Source organism: Microtus oregoni, unplaced genomic scaffold (genome assembly GCF_018167655.1).
Source record: "Microtus oregoni isolate MIOR12 unplaced genomic scaffold, Mior012 000024F_ref0000369, whole genome shotgun sequence".
Lineage (NCBI taxonomy): Eukaryota > Metazoa > Chordata > Mammalia > Rodentia > Cricetidae > Microtus > Microtus oregoni.
Genome location: NW_024543083.1, coordinates 17,336,169 through 17,354,478, shown reverse-complemented (window position 1 = coordinate 17,354,478; position 18,310 = coordinate 17,336,169). Strand labels below are relative to the sequence as shown.

At 51.5% G+C, this 18,310-nt stretch overlaps 1 protein-coding gene across 13 annotated transcripts in view; it reads left to right on the top strand.

The window, feature by feature from the left end:
• Positions 1-15,572, top strand: part of Mcf2l (MCF.2 cell line derived transforming sequence like) — a 99,403-nt gene extending 83,831 nt beyond the window's left edge. For 5 of the 13 annotated variants that reach the window (XM_041673519.1, XM_041673523.1, XM_041673517.1 and 2 more), the window contains exons 17-32: positions 196-311; positions 1,163-1,232; positions 4,333-4,425; positions 4,521-4,613; positions 5,263-5,388; positions 6,196-6,417; positions 6,654-6,746; positions 7,782-7,860; positions 7,991-8,057; positions 8,529-8,644; positions 8,882-8,974; positions 9,803-9,877; positions 12,398-12,519; positions 13,133-13,245; positions 13,884-13,987; positions 14,126-15,572. In XM_041673519.1, the coding sequence (XP_041529453.1) occupies positions 196-311; positions 1,163-1,232; positions 4,333-4,425; positions 4,521-4,613; positions 5,263-5,388; positions 6,196-6,417; positions 6,654-6,746; positions 7,782-7,860; positions 7,991-8,057; positions 8,529-8,644; positions 8,882-8,974; positions 9,803-9,877; positions 12,398-12,519; positions 13,133-13,245; positions 13,884-13,987; positions 14,126-14,211 (1,668 nt within the window). In that variant the 3' untranslated portion in view covers positions 14,212-15,572. Of the gene's footprint in view, positions 1-195; positions 312-1,162; positions 1,233-4,332; positions 4,426-4,520; positions 4,614-5,262; positions 5,389-6,195; positions 6,418-6,653; positions 6,747-7,781; positions 7,861-7,990; positions 8,058-8,528; positions 8,645-8,881; positions 8,975-9,802; positions 9,878-12,397; positions 12,520-13,132; positions 13,246-13,883 lie in introns of all 13 variants that reach the window. The other 8 variants (XM_041673521.1, XM_041673518.1, XM_041673524.1 and 5 more) reach the window with 4 other exon arrangements.
• Positions 15,573-18,310: the final 2,738 nt, after the last annotated feature.

The following is an 18,310-nucleotide window of genomic DNA, read 5'->3' as shown; positions in this document are numbered from 1 at the left end:
GTCTGGAGTAAGAGGATTTTGAGGAGGGGACACTGGGTTCTGAGTCTTCCTAGTAGTGACCAGGAAGTTAATAGACACATTGGATACACACATGAGCAGCATGGCCTCTTGCCTTGTGTCTTTTACACCTGGATAAAAGGGTCAGGGAGGAGGATGGGAGCATCTCCTGGCTGACCGCCTACTGCTCCCTTGCAGGGCTACGCCGCAGAGATGGACAACCCTTTGATGGCACACCTCATCTCAACGGGCCTGCAAAACAAGAAGAGCATTCTGTTCGGAAACATGGAGGAAATCTATCACTTCCATAACAGGTAGGCCCTCCATCGGGACATAGATACACGTGGTGTCTGTGGTCTCTTGCTTCTGATATGGCTGCTTCAGGGAGCAGGGACCCACTGCCCCTGGGAAGTACTTGACCAGGAACAAATCTCTCCAGGGAGAGCACACAGAGAGTCATGGGCGCGTGTCGTAGGTGTCCATGATGCATTCTCCAACCTCCTTGGTGACCTCCTGTCCTGCTGGCTCGCACCCACAGTGGCCTGGTGACCGGCCAGCTGTCTACTGGGAGGACAGTGGTACTTCTGGGAGGACAGCAGTTTAGCCCTGATGTTTTCTTTTTAATACTTGGAAGCTCCAAAGGCCATGTCCTTTAGCAGGATTTCCAGATGTGCAAGGGAAGCAGCTGTCCACCCCATCCTCCTACAGCTGCTCCTTTCCAAGAACATCTAGAGCCTTACCTTTAGCATCACTGAGGCTAGTCCTTGACTCAGCCCCACTGGACCCCATGCAGCCTTGTGTACTGGGATCTCCCCAGAGGACAGATGCAAGTCAGTGTTTAGACAGGAAACACAGTGAGGATCTGGTGAGCCCTGGAAAACCCACATGCTCATGGCCTGCGTGTAGGGCCTCCAGAGTCTTTGAGTGTTCAATCCCTTTCTTCTCACCTCTGCCCCCAGAAGGGTAGCTCAGTATGAACTACAAGGCCAGAAATAAAGGGAGACAGCCTGGGCCGTGGGCACTGAGGAGCCAGAGATGGTAGTCTGCAGGCTCCCCGGCCAGATGGGGAGTCGCTGCCACCCTGTAATGAGATCATTCAGGGTCTCTGGAAGACAGTGTAATCTGATTCCACTGTGTCCTCCTCACTGGGAATCTCTCTCTGCAGAATATTCCTGCGGGAGCTGGAGAGCTGCATAGACTGCCCAGAGCTGGTGGGGAGGTGTTTCCTGGAGAGGGTACGTATCTCTGAGTGCATGCCTCATGGGCAGTGTATATCTCTTACCTCCAAGGAGCCCTGAGTGGACATTATGAAGTCGGGGGGGGGGCTTGGTACCTCCATATCAAGGGCCATGGTAGCACCTGCCTGCTTCATCAGAGCTGCTTACCAGATGGCTTCAGCTCCCCTGCAGCCCACCACAGCTGAAACCAGAGAGCACAGTGTCATGGAAAGAGGAGAAAAAAGGGAATAGGATCATGCTTTGAAGGCTAATAACTATTTCAAAAGAAAAAAAGACCATAAAGCTCAACATTTGGGGATGAGGAAATCGCAGTTTCCGAGGCCTGTTGCAGAACTTTCCTTGTGGACTGGTTTTAGTTTTGTCTAAGCCTTGCTAGCTGGGCAACACTGGAGTAGACACCTGGGCTCTCTGTCCATTTCCTCCCCGTTGGAATCATAGGGGTTTCCCTCAGAGGACAGTGGAGATGAGTTTAAAGAGAGCCGCATGTGGAATGTTTGGAGCAGAAAGAGTGGACCATACACATAGCTTCTCAGCCCCATGGAGGATTGTCATGCTGAGCACTGTGACTGTGAGATTCACAGGTGCAGGAGGGAGGCCACTGGCAGGAGAAAACAAAGCAATGTCACAAAATACAGAACAAGAGGAGCCTGGGGTACAGCTCAGTGGTAGAGCCCTTACCCAGCACACACCAGGTCCCAGGTTCCATCCCCACACTAAAGTGGCGAGTGGGCAGGAACTGGGTGCTGAAGTTCTAGTAAGTTGCTACAAAGGGTAAGACACGGTGCGCACACCTTTACACCTTCAACACTAGAAACTTAGGTGTAGTAAGTCTCTGTGAGTTCAAGACCAGCAAAGGATACATAGTGAGACCGTCTCAAAGTAGAAAGAAAAGAAGGATCTATGTTTGTCTGGCCATTAGTGTGTCTCCAGAGTCCCAAACCTGAGGTGGTCATCATTCTGTAGGTCACAGGTCCCCAACCAGCAGCATCAGAATCCCCCATGCAATGTTTACAACCCTCTCTACCCCAGAACATTCTATTCTGCCCTCATTCATACTCGAGAGCTATAGGAGTCCCCTGGAGATACCCGGGCTAATTTTGTTTTACTCTGAGCTCATGGATGCTCTTGCAAAATAACTTAGAATGCTTCTCAAGTCTGTAGCACAGTGCTTGGGCCAAGCTCTGAAATTCCTCCTAGACAGTAGGGGTCTGTGTGGGTCCATGCTCCTGAACAGCTCCTCGCTCTGGTGAGAAGTCAGCTGTGTGGAACTTATTCTGAAATAATGAAAAGGGAATTACGACTAACAGAGCCCTGGGAAGTGACCTTCTGATGGGAGGTGTTGCCCAGCTGTCCGGCAGTGAGGGTGGGGTGACCTGGGGTCAGAGAGGCCAACACTAACAGAGGTGGGGAGCAGGCTGCCCTCTGTCTTTGGAACTGTCAGTGTTCCGCACTCTGCAAGCGCCACAGTCTGCCAACTTTGGCAGCTGTATCATGAGGGAGACTGAGACACAGGACCCCTGCCAGCAGGCAGTGAGGCTGCCCTGCCCCTGTCCCTCCTCCATGCATGCTTACCTCAGCTCAGAGCTGATAGGGGTCAGATAAGTTGGGGATGGCATTAGGAATCAGAGGCCAGGAGGACCCCAGGTCAAAGGGAGAGCAGGGCATCCAGGGGTAAAGAATGCAGGAGTTCGGCCCTGCAGTCCTGCTGAAGCAAGCCAGGCTAGGTGGGCTCACGGCATCACGAAGCTTCCCCTTGCCCTAGAGTCCTAGAATCCATAAATCATTGAGATTATTCTCCCAAACCCATTCCATGCCTCAGGAACATCTGTGCCCCAAACCATTTCCAAAATCTGTGTCTTAAATTGTGTCCCCAAACCATCTGTACCCCCACACTGTCTTTATCCCAGAGCCCCCTGCATTCAGATCCAAGTATCCTAGGAATGTCTGTGATCTCAAGCCATATGTGTACCCTATAGCCACTAAAGACCCCAGAGCCCTCTGATGGAGGAAGGTCATTGGTTAAATAAAAAGAAACTGCTTGGCCCTCATTGGTTAGAAGATAGGTGGGAGGAGTAAACAGAACAGAACGCTGGGAGGAAGAGGAAGTGAGCTCAGATTCCACAACTCTCCTCTTGGGAGCAGATGCCTCAGAGAGACACCATGCTCCCAGCTCCCAGGCAGATGCACTCAATGAAGCTCCGACCCAGGATGGACATAGGCTAGAATCTTCCCGGTAAGCGCACCTAGGGGCGCTACACAGACGATTAGTAATAGGCTAAATTAATATGTGAGAATTAGCCTAGAAGAGGCTAGATAGAAATGGGCCAAGCAGTGATTAAATGAATACAGTTTGTGTGTTGTTATTTCGGGCATAAGCTAGCCAGGCAGCCGGGGTTCTGGGGACGCAGCCCCGCCGCTCCTATTTACTACAGCCCTCTGTACCACAAAATCATCTGTAACCCCCAGAGCAATCGATTCTAGGCCTAGCTGCACCCTAGAACCTTCTACATCCCATAATGTATTATGTGAATATTTCACATAATATTCACATTTATTTTTTGATGTGTATATATGTGTGCCTACATGTATGTATTTACAGTGTGTGTGTGTGTGTGTGTGTGTGTGTGTGTGTGTGTGTGTGTGGTGTCTGCAGGAGACAAGAGAGTACTGGCTTCCCTTTAACTGGAGTTACAGGCAGTTGTGAGCTGTCATGTGGATGCTGGGGACTGAACCTATGTCCTCTGTAAGAGCAACCAGTGCTCTTAACCACCAAGCAATCTCTTGAGTCCTGCTCAGGTGTATTTCTACAGAATAACCTGTATAATTTGTAAGACTGCCTAAGAATGCCCTGGAGTCTTATGTACATGAACAGACGGTTTCAATAAACCACATCTTGGTGGAGCTCACTCTCCGCCTCTCTGGGCTGCGAATGAGCAGTGGCAAGGGGGTTAGAGTGTGGGGCTCCGGTGTTGGTGAACAGCCTAGCCTGGGGGGGGGGGGTGCCCTGGGAGCAGCAGCTGCTTTGGCTCTGAGATGAGAAAGGTGCCCAGTGAGGCTGGGAAGCATCCTGTGCTGTCTCTGCCCCTCCCGGCTCTAGATGGAGGAGTTCCAGATCTACGAGAAGTACTGTCAGAACAAGCCACGGTCCGAGAGCCTGTGGAGACAGTGCTCCGACTGTCCCTTCTTCCAGGTTTGTCTTGAGTCCGTTCCCTACCCTAGTAGCTCCTTCCTCGGGGCCTCAGACAGAGCCATGGCCTTGTGTGACCGAGTGTTTGGTGTTTGCAGGAGTGTCAGAAGAAGCTGGACCACAAGCTGAGCCTCGACTCCTACCTGCTGAAACCTGTGCAGAGGATAACCAAGTACCAGCTGCTGCTCAAGGTGAGCCTGCAGGGCTTCCCTGGGTCAGCCACACCTGCCTGCTGGCCAGGTGTCTTTAGGGGCCCAGGGTCTTGAGACTTTTCATCGAGCCCTGGCCCCAAGGCTAAAGGCACTCTAATGAGCCACTTGTCCTCCACCTCACCGTGGCCCTGATTCATTCAACCATTCATTCATTCACGGCCTATTGTGGGCTAAGCATTGTAGAGTGCCAGGGACATGGCAGTGGCCAGCTATACCAGGAGCCTGTGCTGATAGCCTGTGGCCTCTCGGGGAGGAAGGAGAAGGGGAGAGTTGAGCCCTGTCTGTCCATTGGTCCCTAGCATGGTGGGGAGTAAGGAGTCTGTCCTGGAGTTTGCTCGGTGTGGCAGGGCAGAAAAGGGTCTGTAGCACTGTGCCTTCAGCAGGGCCATGACAGCAGTGGGAGGCAAGTGTGATCAAGTGTACACAGAAGTGCCGTAAGTGTGAGAAGCTGCCATCCTGGCTTCAGGGAGGGAAGGGTTAAAGGGTTGGTGTGCCATTGCCTGTCCAGGGGCCACACCAGGATTCCACAACCCCGTCTGAGTCTGAATCTGTGGACCAGTCCGCTGCTCCTGGGGGTGCAGAGGGAAGGTCTCGGTGTCTAACTGCACCCTCTTGTATTCCCCCTCAGGAAATGTTGAAGTACAGCAAGAACTGCGAGGGGGCAGAGGACCTGCAGGAGGCGCTGAGCTCCATCCTTGGCATCCTCAAGGCGGTGAACGACTCCATGCACCTCATTGCCATCACTGGCTATGACGTAAGGCTCCGCAGCGGCACCCTTTGTCCTGCCAGGAACAGTTTGGTAGGAGCAGTCCTATCAATCCTTCCGAGCTCTCCGAGTCTTGAAGTGGACACACATGGCCCAGGGCCTAGGGCAGCCCTAGGTTCTGAGTCAGGAACTTGTCCACATGTGGAGCAGGCCAAGGCTGTTACCCCAGGAGGGTACCTCTCCAACAGGGATGCGGTCCAAGACTCCTCCTCCTGTCTACTTCCTGGACCGCAGGTGGAACCCTGTGTTTTCTGTGATACAGTCTGTAGTCCAGTGGCTATGGCAGGTGGCCGGCAGGAGTTAATTTCTCTGCATGGACCCACCTCAAGTTGGCATAGAGGGGTTTTGTTTCTCTGAATGTACATTTAGCATTCATTTTCTGTTTGTTTAAATGACTAGGTTTTACTGATTTTTGAACAGTTTTAGATTTATTAAAATTGAGTGTGAAGCTCATATTCCCATCTCTGCCCCCAGCCTCCTCCATCGTAAACTGCCGTGTTGGTGTGACACCTGACAGGCCTGTGGGGATATGTCATTAACTGAAGTCCACTGTACATTAGGGTTCTGGGCACTGTCCCGTCTCCACCGTAGTGGTATCCCATGGTTCCTCCATGCTGTGCCTCTTCTTTCCCAACCCCTGCAGCCGACTGATTCTTTGCCACCTCCTGAGACTTGCCCATTCTAGAATGCTGCAAGGTGAACTCTACAGCATGTAGTCTTTCCAGAGTGAATTGGAACGCCAGCCCACCCAAGTTCACCTACCTTGCATGCCCTGACATACATCCTGTGTTCCAGGGAAACCTCAGTGACCTGGGGAAGCTGCTGATGCAAGGCTCCTTCAGCGTCTGGACAGATCACAAAAAGGGCCATACCAAAGTGAAGGAGCTAGCCAGGTTCAAGCCCATGCAGCGGCACCTGTTTCTGCATGAGAAGGCTGTCCTCTTCTGCAAGAAGAGGGAGGAGAACGGGGAGGGGTACGAGAAGGCTCCTTCCTACAGCTACAAGCAGTCCTTAAATGTGAGTGGCTCAACCAGAAATTTGAGGGACGGAACTCCGTTCCCCAAACAAGCCTCAGTCTAACACAAAGGGTTATGGGACACCCAGCTCCTACCCATGGAAGTGGCATTGGGGCTCCCGCCATCCTTAGCCCTTGCCCCACCCCAAATGTCCCATCAGTTTCCACCATTGCCAAATAGGATGCACGGCTCCATCATGCACACTGATGCCTGTCTTGTCTGTTTCTGTGCCATCAGATGACAGCGGTTGGCATCACAGAGAATGTGAAGGGTGACGCCAAGAAGTTCGAGATCTGGTACAATGCAAGAGAGGAGGTTTACATCATTCAGGTAGAGCCCCTCACTTGCCCTGAAAACCAGGAACCCAGGGAGCCCTTGAGCCTCTTCAGGGTGACCAGTGAGAACCAGGTCAACCATCTCCATGAGGTTCATCCCCCAGGAGCAGGAGCTGTCACATTAGGGCGCTTCCCTGGGCCACAGGATGGAATTTGGGAACACACGCATTCGGGTTCTAGACAGGCAATACCAGCAGTGGCTCTGGCTTCCACATCTCTTGATAGCCCTAGAGAGCTTTGCCTGTGCAACCTGGCTCCCTGGTGGGATATACAGTCTACCTGTCCTTACCGAGCAGTGGGAAAGAGGGCACAGTTACAAAGTAGAGTCAGAATAGCATCCTCTCCATGAGACCTTGGCAAGAACCTAAGTACTCCATGAAGGTCCTAGCCCAATCTGGCTGAGCCCCTCCCTTGCCCTCAGAATCACAGGTGACTTGACAACTGGTCAACACGCCGTAGCCATGATAGTGTTGCAGCCTTGGTGTCTTCTAGTTTTATACCCAGCCCAGAAGCCCTCACAGAGCTGCATCAAAGCTGGGGCCCAGCAGCTGCCCCTGCAGCAGAGCTCAGGTTGGGATTCAGACCTCTGTGTTTGTTAGTGCAGGATAGCAGTCCTGGCCTCTCGTGATGTTCCTGACCTGGTCACACCCATCTGGTGTGAGTGTGAGACTCGTGGTTGTGCCTGTCACCTAAAGCAAGGTCGAATAGAGGGCACCCCCAGGAGACCTGTTCTGCAGGCCAAGCTACCTGTGCAATTAGCCCAGTGCACCAGCATCGGCAGAAGAGTTGGTCTTCCTGCCAGTAACTGGCTCTCTTTGCCTTGCCCCTGGGCACCTTCATAAACCCACAGCCTTTTGCAGCCAATCCTGGGCTGCAGGGCTAAGAGACCCACAAAGGGGCATTCCCACCTCCTGCTCCTTCTGTCCCTCCTGCACAGGGGTCTGCTGATCCCTAGGATTGTCCTTGAGGGTGTCTTGGAACCCGCAGCATGTTTTTCTGATCACCGATTCCCATCTCTCTTTTGGAACAGGCCCCAACTCCTGAGATTAAAGCAGCGTGGGTGAATGAGATCCGGAAGGTTCTGACCAGCCAGCTTCAGGCCTGCCGGGGTGAGGCTCCCTTTGGCTTTTGTATGTTTCTCGTGTGCATTGTCAGCTACCCAACTACCCTTTAACCTGTGAGTGCACGGGAGCTCAGTTCCTGCTGCTAAGTGATGCGTGGTCCTGTGTCCTTCCGCAGAAGCCAGCCAACACAGAGCCCTGGAACAGTCCCACAGCCTACCTTTGCCCGCGCAGTCCAGCACCAGGTGAGCATGGCAGCATATCCGTCAGAAGCCTAAAAAGCAGAAGGGCATGCTACAGTCCTAGCACAGGACACAGAGGACCTCCTGAAGCATAGTGAAACTGTCCCCAAGACCCGAGGAAAAATATCAGGGCTTAGACACATGCTACAGGGCCCCCTGTGCCACTGAGATGCGTCCGCGCAAGGCCCTCCAGTGTCATCTGGGGACTATGTGTCAGTGACTTATGCCTGGACATCAGGCCCAAAGGTGCTATCTCTAGCCCTACCTTCCTCAGCAAGCCCCCTGCTTCACAATACCATGTCTGGATCAGTTCTCATGGTAGTCAGCATGCCAAGGCTACAGCCTGATGACAGTTGGCCACCAGCTTCGAATGAGGATGGTGCCTGCAGGACCGTCTAGGGGCCAAGAAGTCCTCAGACAGCCCTGAGACATTGGCCAACATGCTGTTTCTTTATTGGTCACTGGTGCCTGCAGTCCCACGAAAGGGAGCACAAGAAATGTCAAGAAGCTCGAAGACAGGAAGACAGACCCCCTGAGCCTGGAAGGATATGTGAGCTCGTCATTGCCAAAGCCCCCCGAGAAGGGCAAAGGTGAGTGTCACCCACAGTGTGACCCACTCAGGCACTGCTCACGGAATGGCCGCCAGCTAGCATGGGAGAGCTCAGGATCGCTCCAGAACACTGGCCTCTCATTCGGGGGCACCCTAAAATGGACGACTTCCCTCCACCCACCCACCCCTGAGCACAGGGCCATGGCTGGTGCCCTCTGCACCCTGTTGTCCTCCCTCCCCGAAGCTGTCTCTGCATTCTGTCTCTCCTCCCTCCTAGACGATGCTGTCCCTAGCTCTACCTCTGAAAGCTCTGCGCTTTCCAGAAAGCGCTTCACGCTGCAGGGCTTGGCTAACCTCAAAGGTCAGAAAGGTAAAGAGGCAGTACCCCCGCTGCCTTCCACACCATCTTTGTGTGGCGGCCTCTGGCGCCACACGCAGCCACACAACCACATTTCTTACCCTGTCATTCTTGCCAACCGATGCCGTGTAGATGCGGATGCCCGATGTTATCTTTTAGGGGTGCCTTTTGGATGCTGAGAGAGCCAGCCAGCTTTGCAGGTGTGGCCTGCTAAAATCTGGAGCTGCTAGCCACTTTTCCAGCTTGACCCCTTCTCCCCGCCCCCGCCCCCACCCTCCTGCCTCACCTCGCATTTTCCCGTTGGCTCTGCAGGCCTCTGCCTTTCTTGCTGCGGTGACTCTTGAGTGCTCAGTGCCATGCCCAGGTGTCTTCTAGGGTGTTTGCTAGTGAACAGTGGGGGAAAAAGCCTTTCAACTGAGAGCTGAAATAGCTTTGTCACCTGGGAATGCTCCGTGGTGACCGAAGCTCAGGACAGCCCTGGCATGCCTCTGTTCTGCACAGTGCTCCCTTCAGATGCTCCAGCTCTCCCAAGTCACACGCCTGGGTCCTAAGAATTAGAGGGTGTCTCAATTGATAATTTTCCGTTGGCTTCAAATTTGATGGAAAGCAACACTTGTTCTGTCGCTGCGTTCTTTCTGAAGCGGAGCTGAGGGCAGCCCCTAAGAGGATGACTGACGGCAAAGGTCACCGTCTACCGCCTCCGCTCTCTGGGCCTCCCCGCTTCCCTGTGGGGTCCCTCAGTCATTTCATCTCAGACATTTCATCTGCCTCCTCCACTCACTCTACACTTCCTCTGCTTTCTCTCTACTGTTGTGTTTTTGCCTCTTCCTCTTCCTGCAGCCTCTCCGACCAGTCCTGACAAAAAAGCTAAGCGGCATGAAGTAAAGAGCGACCCGACTCCCTTTGGTTTGCGAGGTAGTGCGGCAGCCCCCGCTCCCTGACCCCCAGCAGGGGGTACTGTCTGTGGCTGTGCAAGGCACCTGGGATGAAAGCGCATAGATCAGACAAGCCAGGAGCAAGTGGTGGTTCATAGTTTGATGCCCAGTGACAGGTGCTAGAAGATGCCACGTCCCTGCTGTCTCTGCGGCCCATCCGTGGCAGTCAGAGAGGCTCAGGCACAGCTTGGATGACCAGCGTTTACACTGGGATCTATCTCTGGGTGCTGGTATAGGCTGCAGGTGCCCTGTTCAAAGGGCCCTGGTACCTGCACCTTCCCCCAGGTCACCAGCTGGCCCAACCATGCTGGGTGGGAACAAGCAGAAGGACCAGGTCTTTGCACCAGACAGATGGCCATTCATGTGGGTCCCTGGAATTTAGCTCCACTCTCGGCTTCAGGTCCCTGCTTCCGTCTCCCAGGAAAACCCAAGGCCTCCCTTGTCCCCCGAGGATTCCCAGAGCCATCCTCATGGTACTGCCAGGCTCATTCTAACCCTCCATGCTTCAAGCCCTAATTACCCAATTGCAACCCCAGAGGTCAGCAGCTGCCAAGAGTTCCCAAGGGGTAGATGCCCAGCTTTCTAATGCTAAGCTTCCCGTTGCTCAGGAGTCCCTTACCGTCTTGAGATGTCCTGCGAAGGTCTGTTTTTATTCATTCATAGTACTTTCCACTTGTTACCCAGAACCCCGAGAAATCCCTCCATGTGGCATGGTGTTTGGAGATGACAGACACAGCTGTGGCTGTGCTGAATGCTATTCCCACCTTGTCCCAGCTTAGTGGTTTTGTTTCTGCCAGTGTCCTTTCCCCTGAGTCTGAGTGGCAACATTGCAGCCCTCTGGGTTGCAGAGAAGAAGGCCAGGTAGCATAAGAGGGCCAGTCATTCCCTTCCTTTTTACCTTCTGAAGTGCAGATGCAGCCCACACCTGAGAGAGAGAGAGAGCGTGCTGTACCAGGAGATTGGCTAACATTCTCATGCACTCTCCCCGAAGAGTGTAATGCCACTTAATTTGAGGTCATCATGCTTCTAAATCCTTCTGTGTCCTTGACTCACATCTGGTCCCTGGACACTGCTAGACGAGCATGTTGGGCTTCCTGTTAATAGTGTCCAACAGCTACAGGCAGCAGCATGATCTGGTGCTGCCATCTGGGTCAGCTGACCCTCGCCAGCGATGGTAGTTACCAGAGTGAGCTGCTGGGAGTCTCTCATAGAAACACCCAGGAAGGCAGAGATTTCTATATAGTATGGTCTCCAATGATGGGAGGTGTACTTGGGAGTGTTCATCTGTTCCAGCTGCCCTTGGTCCTCGCTTCTGATTATCTAGAGGCCCCCGTGGGAGCTTTGTAGCAGCATGATGAGAGATAACGAGTCAAGCTGCCTGCACATGTGCTTGGAGCAAGACCCCTAGAACCCAGTTCTTACATGTATGCAAACCTAGTGTGGCACTTTCCAGGACCAAGTGCACAGCTGCCCCCGGGCCCTGGAGTCTGGCCTCAGGGAGGTAGATCATAAGGGCTCTAACTAGTCCTGCCATAGTGGGGTGGGCCTTGAGCCTGCACAGTTGGTGTCTGGGGAGTATGTGGGCCCGCCTGTTTCCTAGGAAGACAGAAGGGCCTTCCCAGTGTTCCTTGGCAGAGGGTTTTCATCACTGGCTCTGAGCATCCTCAGCCATGGGAGTGGCTGCAGGACTAGCAGTCCTCTCTGTTGCCCTGATTTCATGGGGGCTCTTCTGTAATTCCGTCACCCCCCACACTGCACCAGCACCTAGTACAGTATGACACCAAGGCACTAGATGCAGCTCCAATGGGCAGGCTGGCTTTCCTTGCTCAGCTTTGTCCTCTAGTGTCACACAGTGTCTGTATTTAGTACCAGGAAGGACAGGGTAGTCGCCTCATCCTATCACTGTCTGAGGAGTGTGCTCAATAAGAACTTGACATCTCCATCTTTCCGAAAAGGGAAATACTGATGCTGCCCTGTGGAGCAAGAGAAACAAGAATGAAGCAGTAGGAAGTGTGGGGACCCTTTGGCCAACCCAGGGGATTTGCCCAGTGGCAGGACTGGGGTTGCTAGGTTAGCCACACACAGCTTGACGTCTACCTGGTTGTTAACCTGTCCAGTGGGAAGCACAACTGTGTGCATCTCCCATCACAGGTCAGGGATTTAGATGATCATTCTTGCTGCAAGTTGTTTTCCCAGCCAGCAAAGTGATGTTAGCCATCACGGTTTCAACTGAAGACCCGTCCCTTTACGGGGTCCCAGTACCCAGCTTTTTATAACCGTGTAGAAGGACCCAGTGGGGAGTCAGAGCTGTCACGTACAGCAAAGTTGATGAACTTGGAAGGCAATAGGCTCATGGTCAGATAAACTAGGAAGGTAATAGACTCATGGTCAGAGCCTCAGGCTGTATATTCTAGGAGCTTTGTGGGCCTTGTACGGAACACACTTGGGTAGTGTTGACTGCATCGTGGGCATGGACCTCACAGAAAGCTGTTTCTCCTAGGCTGGAGCAAAACATCCCACTCTCTGGAAGCCCCTGAGGAAGATGGAGGCTGGTCCAGTGCTGAGGAGCTCATCAATTCATCGGATGCAGAGGAAGATGGTGGAGTGGGCTCCAAGAAGCTGGTAACATTGGCCTCCCTGTGGGTGGGCGGCTCAGGGTGGCCTCTGTGTCCCCTAAACAAATCCACCTTGGCCTGGGTCCTCCTCTCCATCACTGTTCCTCATCCAGAGAGGTGCCATGCTCACTTGGATCATGATCCTCTACCCATAGTGCCCTGGAGCTGTGTGCCCACCTACCTAGAACTCCTTCTTAAGGGGGCAGCTTGTACCTCACACTGGTCAAATGTTCTAACCAAGCTTTCCTAAAGCTATAGCCATACTGCCTGGAAATTAGCAAGGCGCTCAGGAGCCCATAGAGACATGTAGCGCCATGGACACATTGGTGCATCCATTTTTGCCTTTAAAATGGTCACAGCATGAGTTGTACATCCCCCGAGCACTAGGATCTTTCTAGTTTAAGCCAAATCTCACCAAAACCTCACCAATGGCAGGACCCAGTACAGCACTGGCCCTCCCCTTGCTGGCCTGTGGAAACCTGCTCTCATGCAGGAGCGCCTGCCTGCTGGTGCGTAGCCAGCACTACACGGAAGATGGAGGGTGGGTGTGTTGTTGGCCTGCTGGCACTGAGAGGCACCTGCAGGCTGAAGTTTTAGCTTTGCTCCTTTGCCGTCCTCAGGCTCCGGGTAAATACACGGTGGTGATGGGTGACGAGAAGGAGGGCCCTGACACGCTTGCCATGAGGAGTGGAGATATGGTGGAAGTAGTGGAGGAGGGCGCTGAGGGGCTCTGGTAAGATGGCAGTGAGCTCTCCTACCTCAAACTTGGCCCCCCGTGTGATCCCACCTCAGACATACAAGATCTGTGTGATCCTACCTCAGGCATGCCCCCGTGTGTTCTTGAACCTCAGACATACATGATCTATACAATCCTGCCTCAGAGATGCCCCTGTGTGATCCCACCTCAGATATACATGATCTGTGTGATCCTACCTCAGACATGCCCCTGTGTGATCTCACCTTAGACATGCATGGTCTGTGCAATCCCACCTCAGACATACATGATCTGTGTGATCCCACCTCAGACATGACCGTCTATGATCCCACCTCATACATGACCTTGTGTGATCCCACCTCAGAGATGCCCCTGTGTGATCCCACCTCAGACATGACCTTGTGTGATCCCACCTTATACATACACCTGTGTGATCCCACCTCAGACACACATGATCTATGTGATCCCACCTCAGACATACATGATCTGTGTGATCCCACCTCAGACATACATGATCTGTGTGATCCCACCTCAGACACACATGATCTATGTGATCCCACCTCAGACATACCTGATCTGTGTGATCCCACCTCAGAGGTACCCAGCCACAGGCTGTAGGCATGGGGTACGTTATAGCTACTGACTTCCCTTTTCAGGTATGTCCGGGACCTGACCAGCAGCAAGGAGGGATGGGTGCCAGCCAGCAGTCTGTCCACCCTCCTGGGCAAATCCATTTCAGCTCAGTGTCTGAGCAGCTCAGGTAAGACCCACTGTGCACGCCAGCTGTGCCCTGAGCCTGCCAAGATCCTCAGCCCTGAGCCTGTTTAGGAGCCGAGGGTTTCTAGGCGCGCAGAGGAATGGGCCAAAGCCGAAGGCTGTCTCCACTGGTTTCCCGCAGACTCCAGTCCAGGGTCAGCCGTGCTGAGCAACTCCTCCAGCTGCAGCGAGGGCTGCCCCACCCCCTTCTCCGAGCTCCAGGGATAGTGGCCAGGCCTCTGTGGCGGGCACTCGAGGCCACCGTGCAGTAGACCAGCATGCAAATCTCTAAGTTTTCTTTTGCTTGGGCTTGCTTGGCGTGGGAGGGGATGGTGCTCAGAGACAGCCTGCGACAGGAGGACCCTATCAACCGCGGGCTTCAGCGGATACTGGGGCCTTGGCACCAGGACCCCACTGCATGCGCAGAAGCCGGGAGACAGCAGTCCACCACCAAAGCTACTTTTAAAACTCCAGAGTGGACAGAGGAGGAGGGGCTCGGGAGACCCCTGTGCAGAAAGGTGGGAGATGCCCTTTCTCATACTTGGGCAGCCAACAGACCCTGCTGTGCAGCCTCTCCAAGGTGTCCTGACCTCTCTGGTGCTTGCTATGGGAACAGCATCCCAAGGAAGGCACTTGTAACAGGAGTGGACAGTTTGCTACCAACAGCCCAGAGGGGACCAAGGGGCTCTTGTCTTTTCTAAGTCTTTGATTTTTTTTTTAAACAGGGATTAATCCCATGGCCATTTTTTTGTGGCACTCTGGCCTCAAATCTTTACCAAGAATCACTGTGTTTACATGAAATGACGATTTGATACTGTATTTGATAGAAAACTATTTTTTTGTTACGGGGTTTGCATCGAAGCACGTTGTTTATACAACTAAGTGATTTCTGGGCACTCTCCCTGAGACCTGGTGAGTCGGAGCCATCTCCACCACCAGAAGCAGCTGGAAATCATGGAGAGTCCTGCATCTGCATAGGTTCTGTTTCCACAAGAAATGTAAAGTATAATTTAAAATATTAACCTTCTTTTCTACGATAAAAAGGAGACTCTCCATTTTTTTAAAAGAATGTCATTAAATTAGGATATTTTTATTATTTTTAAAGAAAATGTAAAAATCCATGCTGTCAGCCATCCTCAGCAGCACAGGCACCGGCTGCCTCTCCGCATCTGGGCAGGCCCCGCCTCCCCTCCCCTCGCTCATGGGGGACCTGCAGCCTTCATTCAAGTCACGGCAGAACTGTCACAAAACTGTTGTTTTACCCCTTTTTGTGTGTGTCTGAGAAACAAATTCTGTTCTTTGGAAACTTTCTGTGCCCAATAGGGCAGATATTTTTATATGTATGTATATATATATGTTCACGTGTGTACATATGGTCTGAGTATAAAGGATGTATTTATGGTCTCATGCTGCTGAACCTCTGTCACTTTACGGTCCCTCCCTGTCTCCTCACCCTGCTGCCATGGGAGGCCACCGAGGCTCGTTCACCATTGTATGTCCAGGTAAAATGCCCCTTCCCTTACCCCCCTGTGGCTTGCAGAGCCATTGCTAGCCACACCTTCAGAGAATGGTAATAAAATAAAAACCGTGCAAAGATCCTGTAGCATTTCTGGTGTATATGTTATGTGGGAAGAATCATGGAATATAATCTGCCCAACTGTTCAAAAAAGTCACCCTTTTATGATCTCACAGAGACACTTTAAAATGTCACCATTTGCCAGGTATGAACATGCCTTTAATCACAGTACTGCAGAGGCAGAGACCAAGTCAGGTGGGTCTCTGTGAGTTTGGGGTCAGCCCGGTCTACTTAGAGAGTTCCAGGCTAGTTAGAGCTACATACGCAGTAAAACCCTATCTCATAACACAAACATGGAACCAGAGACAGCTCAGCTCATTCGTTTCCCAGCTGCCCAGACCCGAATAATCTCACAGAAACTATATTAATTACAGCACTGTTCAGGCAAAGACTCGGACATATTCCTAGATAGCTCCTACATCTTAAATTAACCCATTTCTATTAATCTGTGTATCGCCATGAGGCTATTGCTTACCAGGTAAGGCTCTTTTCTGGTGTCTGGTGTCTTTCTCTCTCTCTCTCTCTCTCTTTCTCTCTCTCTCTCTCTCTCTCTGTGTGTGTGTGTGTGTGTGTGTGTGTGTGTGTGTGTGTCTTCAGATTTCCCACCTGGCTTTATTTTGCCCTGCCATAGGCCAAAGCAGCTTCTTTATTAACCAATGGTAATAAAACATATGCATAGCATACAGAGGGGGAATCCCACATCACAAACAAATGTCATGCTTCATTCATGGTTGCTTTTATTTTCTACTGCTGATATAAATGAGCACTTAAAGTCAGAAGTCTTTATTGTATGGATGAAGTTTAGAGAAAGGCCAGTAACTCCGCTGTCCACCACCTTGGTAAAGGCACTGGGCTCCCAGCACACTGGCACTCAGCGATGGTCACAAATGACCAGTGTGGCAAATCTAAGAATGAGGCAGGAAGTGGCAGGACACAGAGGATGCACAGGCACCCAGCATGTCATAATGTGGGTTTTATTTTTATCAGACGGTGATGATGTCAAAATAGAACCAGGATGTACTTGTGGAAAAATGTGAAGGGGACCAGAGACTTGCAGTAGAGACATCACAGAGTAATAATAACACCCTCGGCAACTCCTCACTGACAAGCTAGATAATGAGGGAAGTGTGTTGATCTGTGAGCAAGGAAGGGTCAGTAAATGGGGAAATGGTGTGCAGAAAACACAAAAACCTAATGACGAGATGGACCCAGACGTGTCTGGCTCACAGCGTGACTAGTGTCCTAACTGGTGTGTCAGCACCAAGTAGGCAGATCACTGCTAAGGGAGACTCTGAACAAAAAGTAAGCAATGACGGAAAATGAGAGAAAGCAAAATAAATAAATGAAACCTCAAGAGAACTCTGACATCGTAAGGCTAGTAACAAAAATGAAATTTAGGGCGGTTGGAGTATAAGAAACAAGGAGGTGATCACAAACTTGTAAGCCAGGATTAATGATCAGAATGCGGAGAGCAGCCTTGACATTGATATTACCTTCCTAGACACTGACACCATCTGTCAAACAGAAAATGAGACACACGAGGGCTGCCCCTGAAATATGCCTGGGATTGAACTGCACATCATCGAACGTGACAAAATTGCTAAGTCACTCACGAGTAAGATGATGAATAGAATCAGTGAAACAAAGTCTACAGAAGAAATTACTACCTTGAGGGAAGAAAATAAATAAAAATCAAAACCTTGATTATTGAAAAATGTAATTTATAGAAAAACTAAGAGACTATTTCAGAGACAGCATGACAACATGTCTGTTTACAAAACAACAGTGGTAGCGTGCACACACACACACACACACACACACACACACACACACATCCCATAGGGCCAGTAGCCTCCCAAGCCAGGGGGATTTTTGTTCTGTTTGTTTTATTTTTTGGCCAGGTTTTACAGGATCAGACATGCATTCCCTCCTGTGGAGTCAGCCTCAGATCCGAATCAGAGAAGAGTTGGTTTCCCCCGAAACAGTCAGCCGCAGTCTCACCGTAGGCTCACCTTCCTGCAGGCCCCTGTCCTAGCACGCAGGGTTCACTGTTAGCTGAAACGGTTGGTGACTGTTTCTCCTGGTGGTGCCTTCAGAGCTATGAAAATGCCATCGGGGGTACGTTTCCGAGTCAGCTGCAGTTTGAGTTTTCTCTGTGCTGCAGGCGAAGTGTGGTGTATCTTAAGCGATCATCTAGTTACGGTGGAGCAATGGCCTGCGTTGGAAAAAAACCACATATTCTGATCAAGTAAATTTGTTTATGTCATTTAATTATGGGGCAATATTAGAAAAATAATGCTGTGATTTACCATGTTAAATTCAATCATGTAAGTCAGCAGCTTCATAGATGCACAGAATTCTATCGATCATTTATCTTGGTTATCACGCCATTGAGTTAAAAAACAGTTTTTTACCTGGCAAAGCATGCCTAACAATCTTCAAAGCAAAAACTTTAAGTTTCTAGATTTCTTAATAATCCTCATCCAAGCCGGGCGGTGGTGGCGCATGCCTTTAATTCCAGCACTTGGGAGGCAGAGGCAGGCAGATCTCTGTGAGTTTGCGGTCAGCCTGGTCGGTCTACAGAGCTAGTTCTAGGACAGGCTCCAAAGCTACAGGGAAACCCTGTCTCAAAAAAATGCCAAAAAAGGAAGGAAGGAAGGAAGGAAGGAAGGAAGGAAGGAAGAATTTTTATCCAAAGTAGAAGAGAGGGGTGAGCTAGCCTTTGCTGCATAGAGGACAAACATGGGGTGC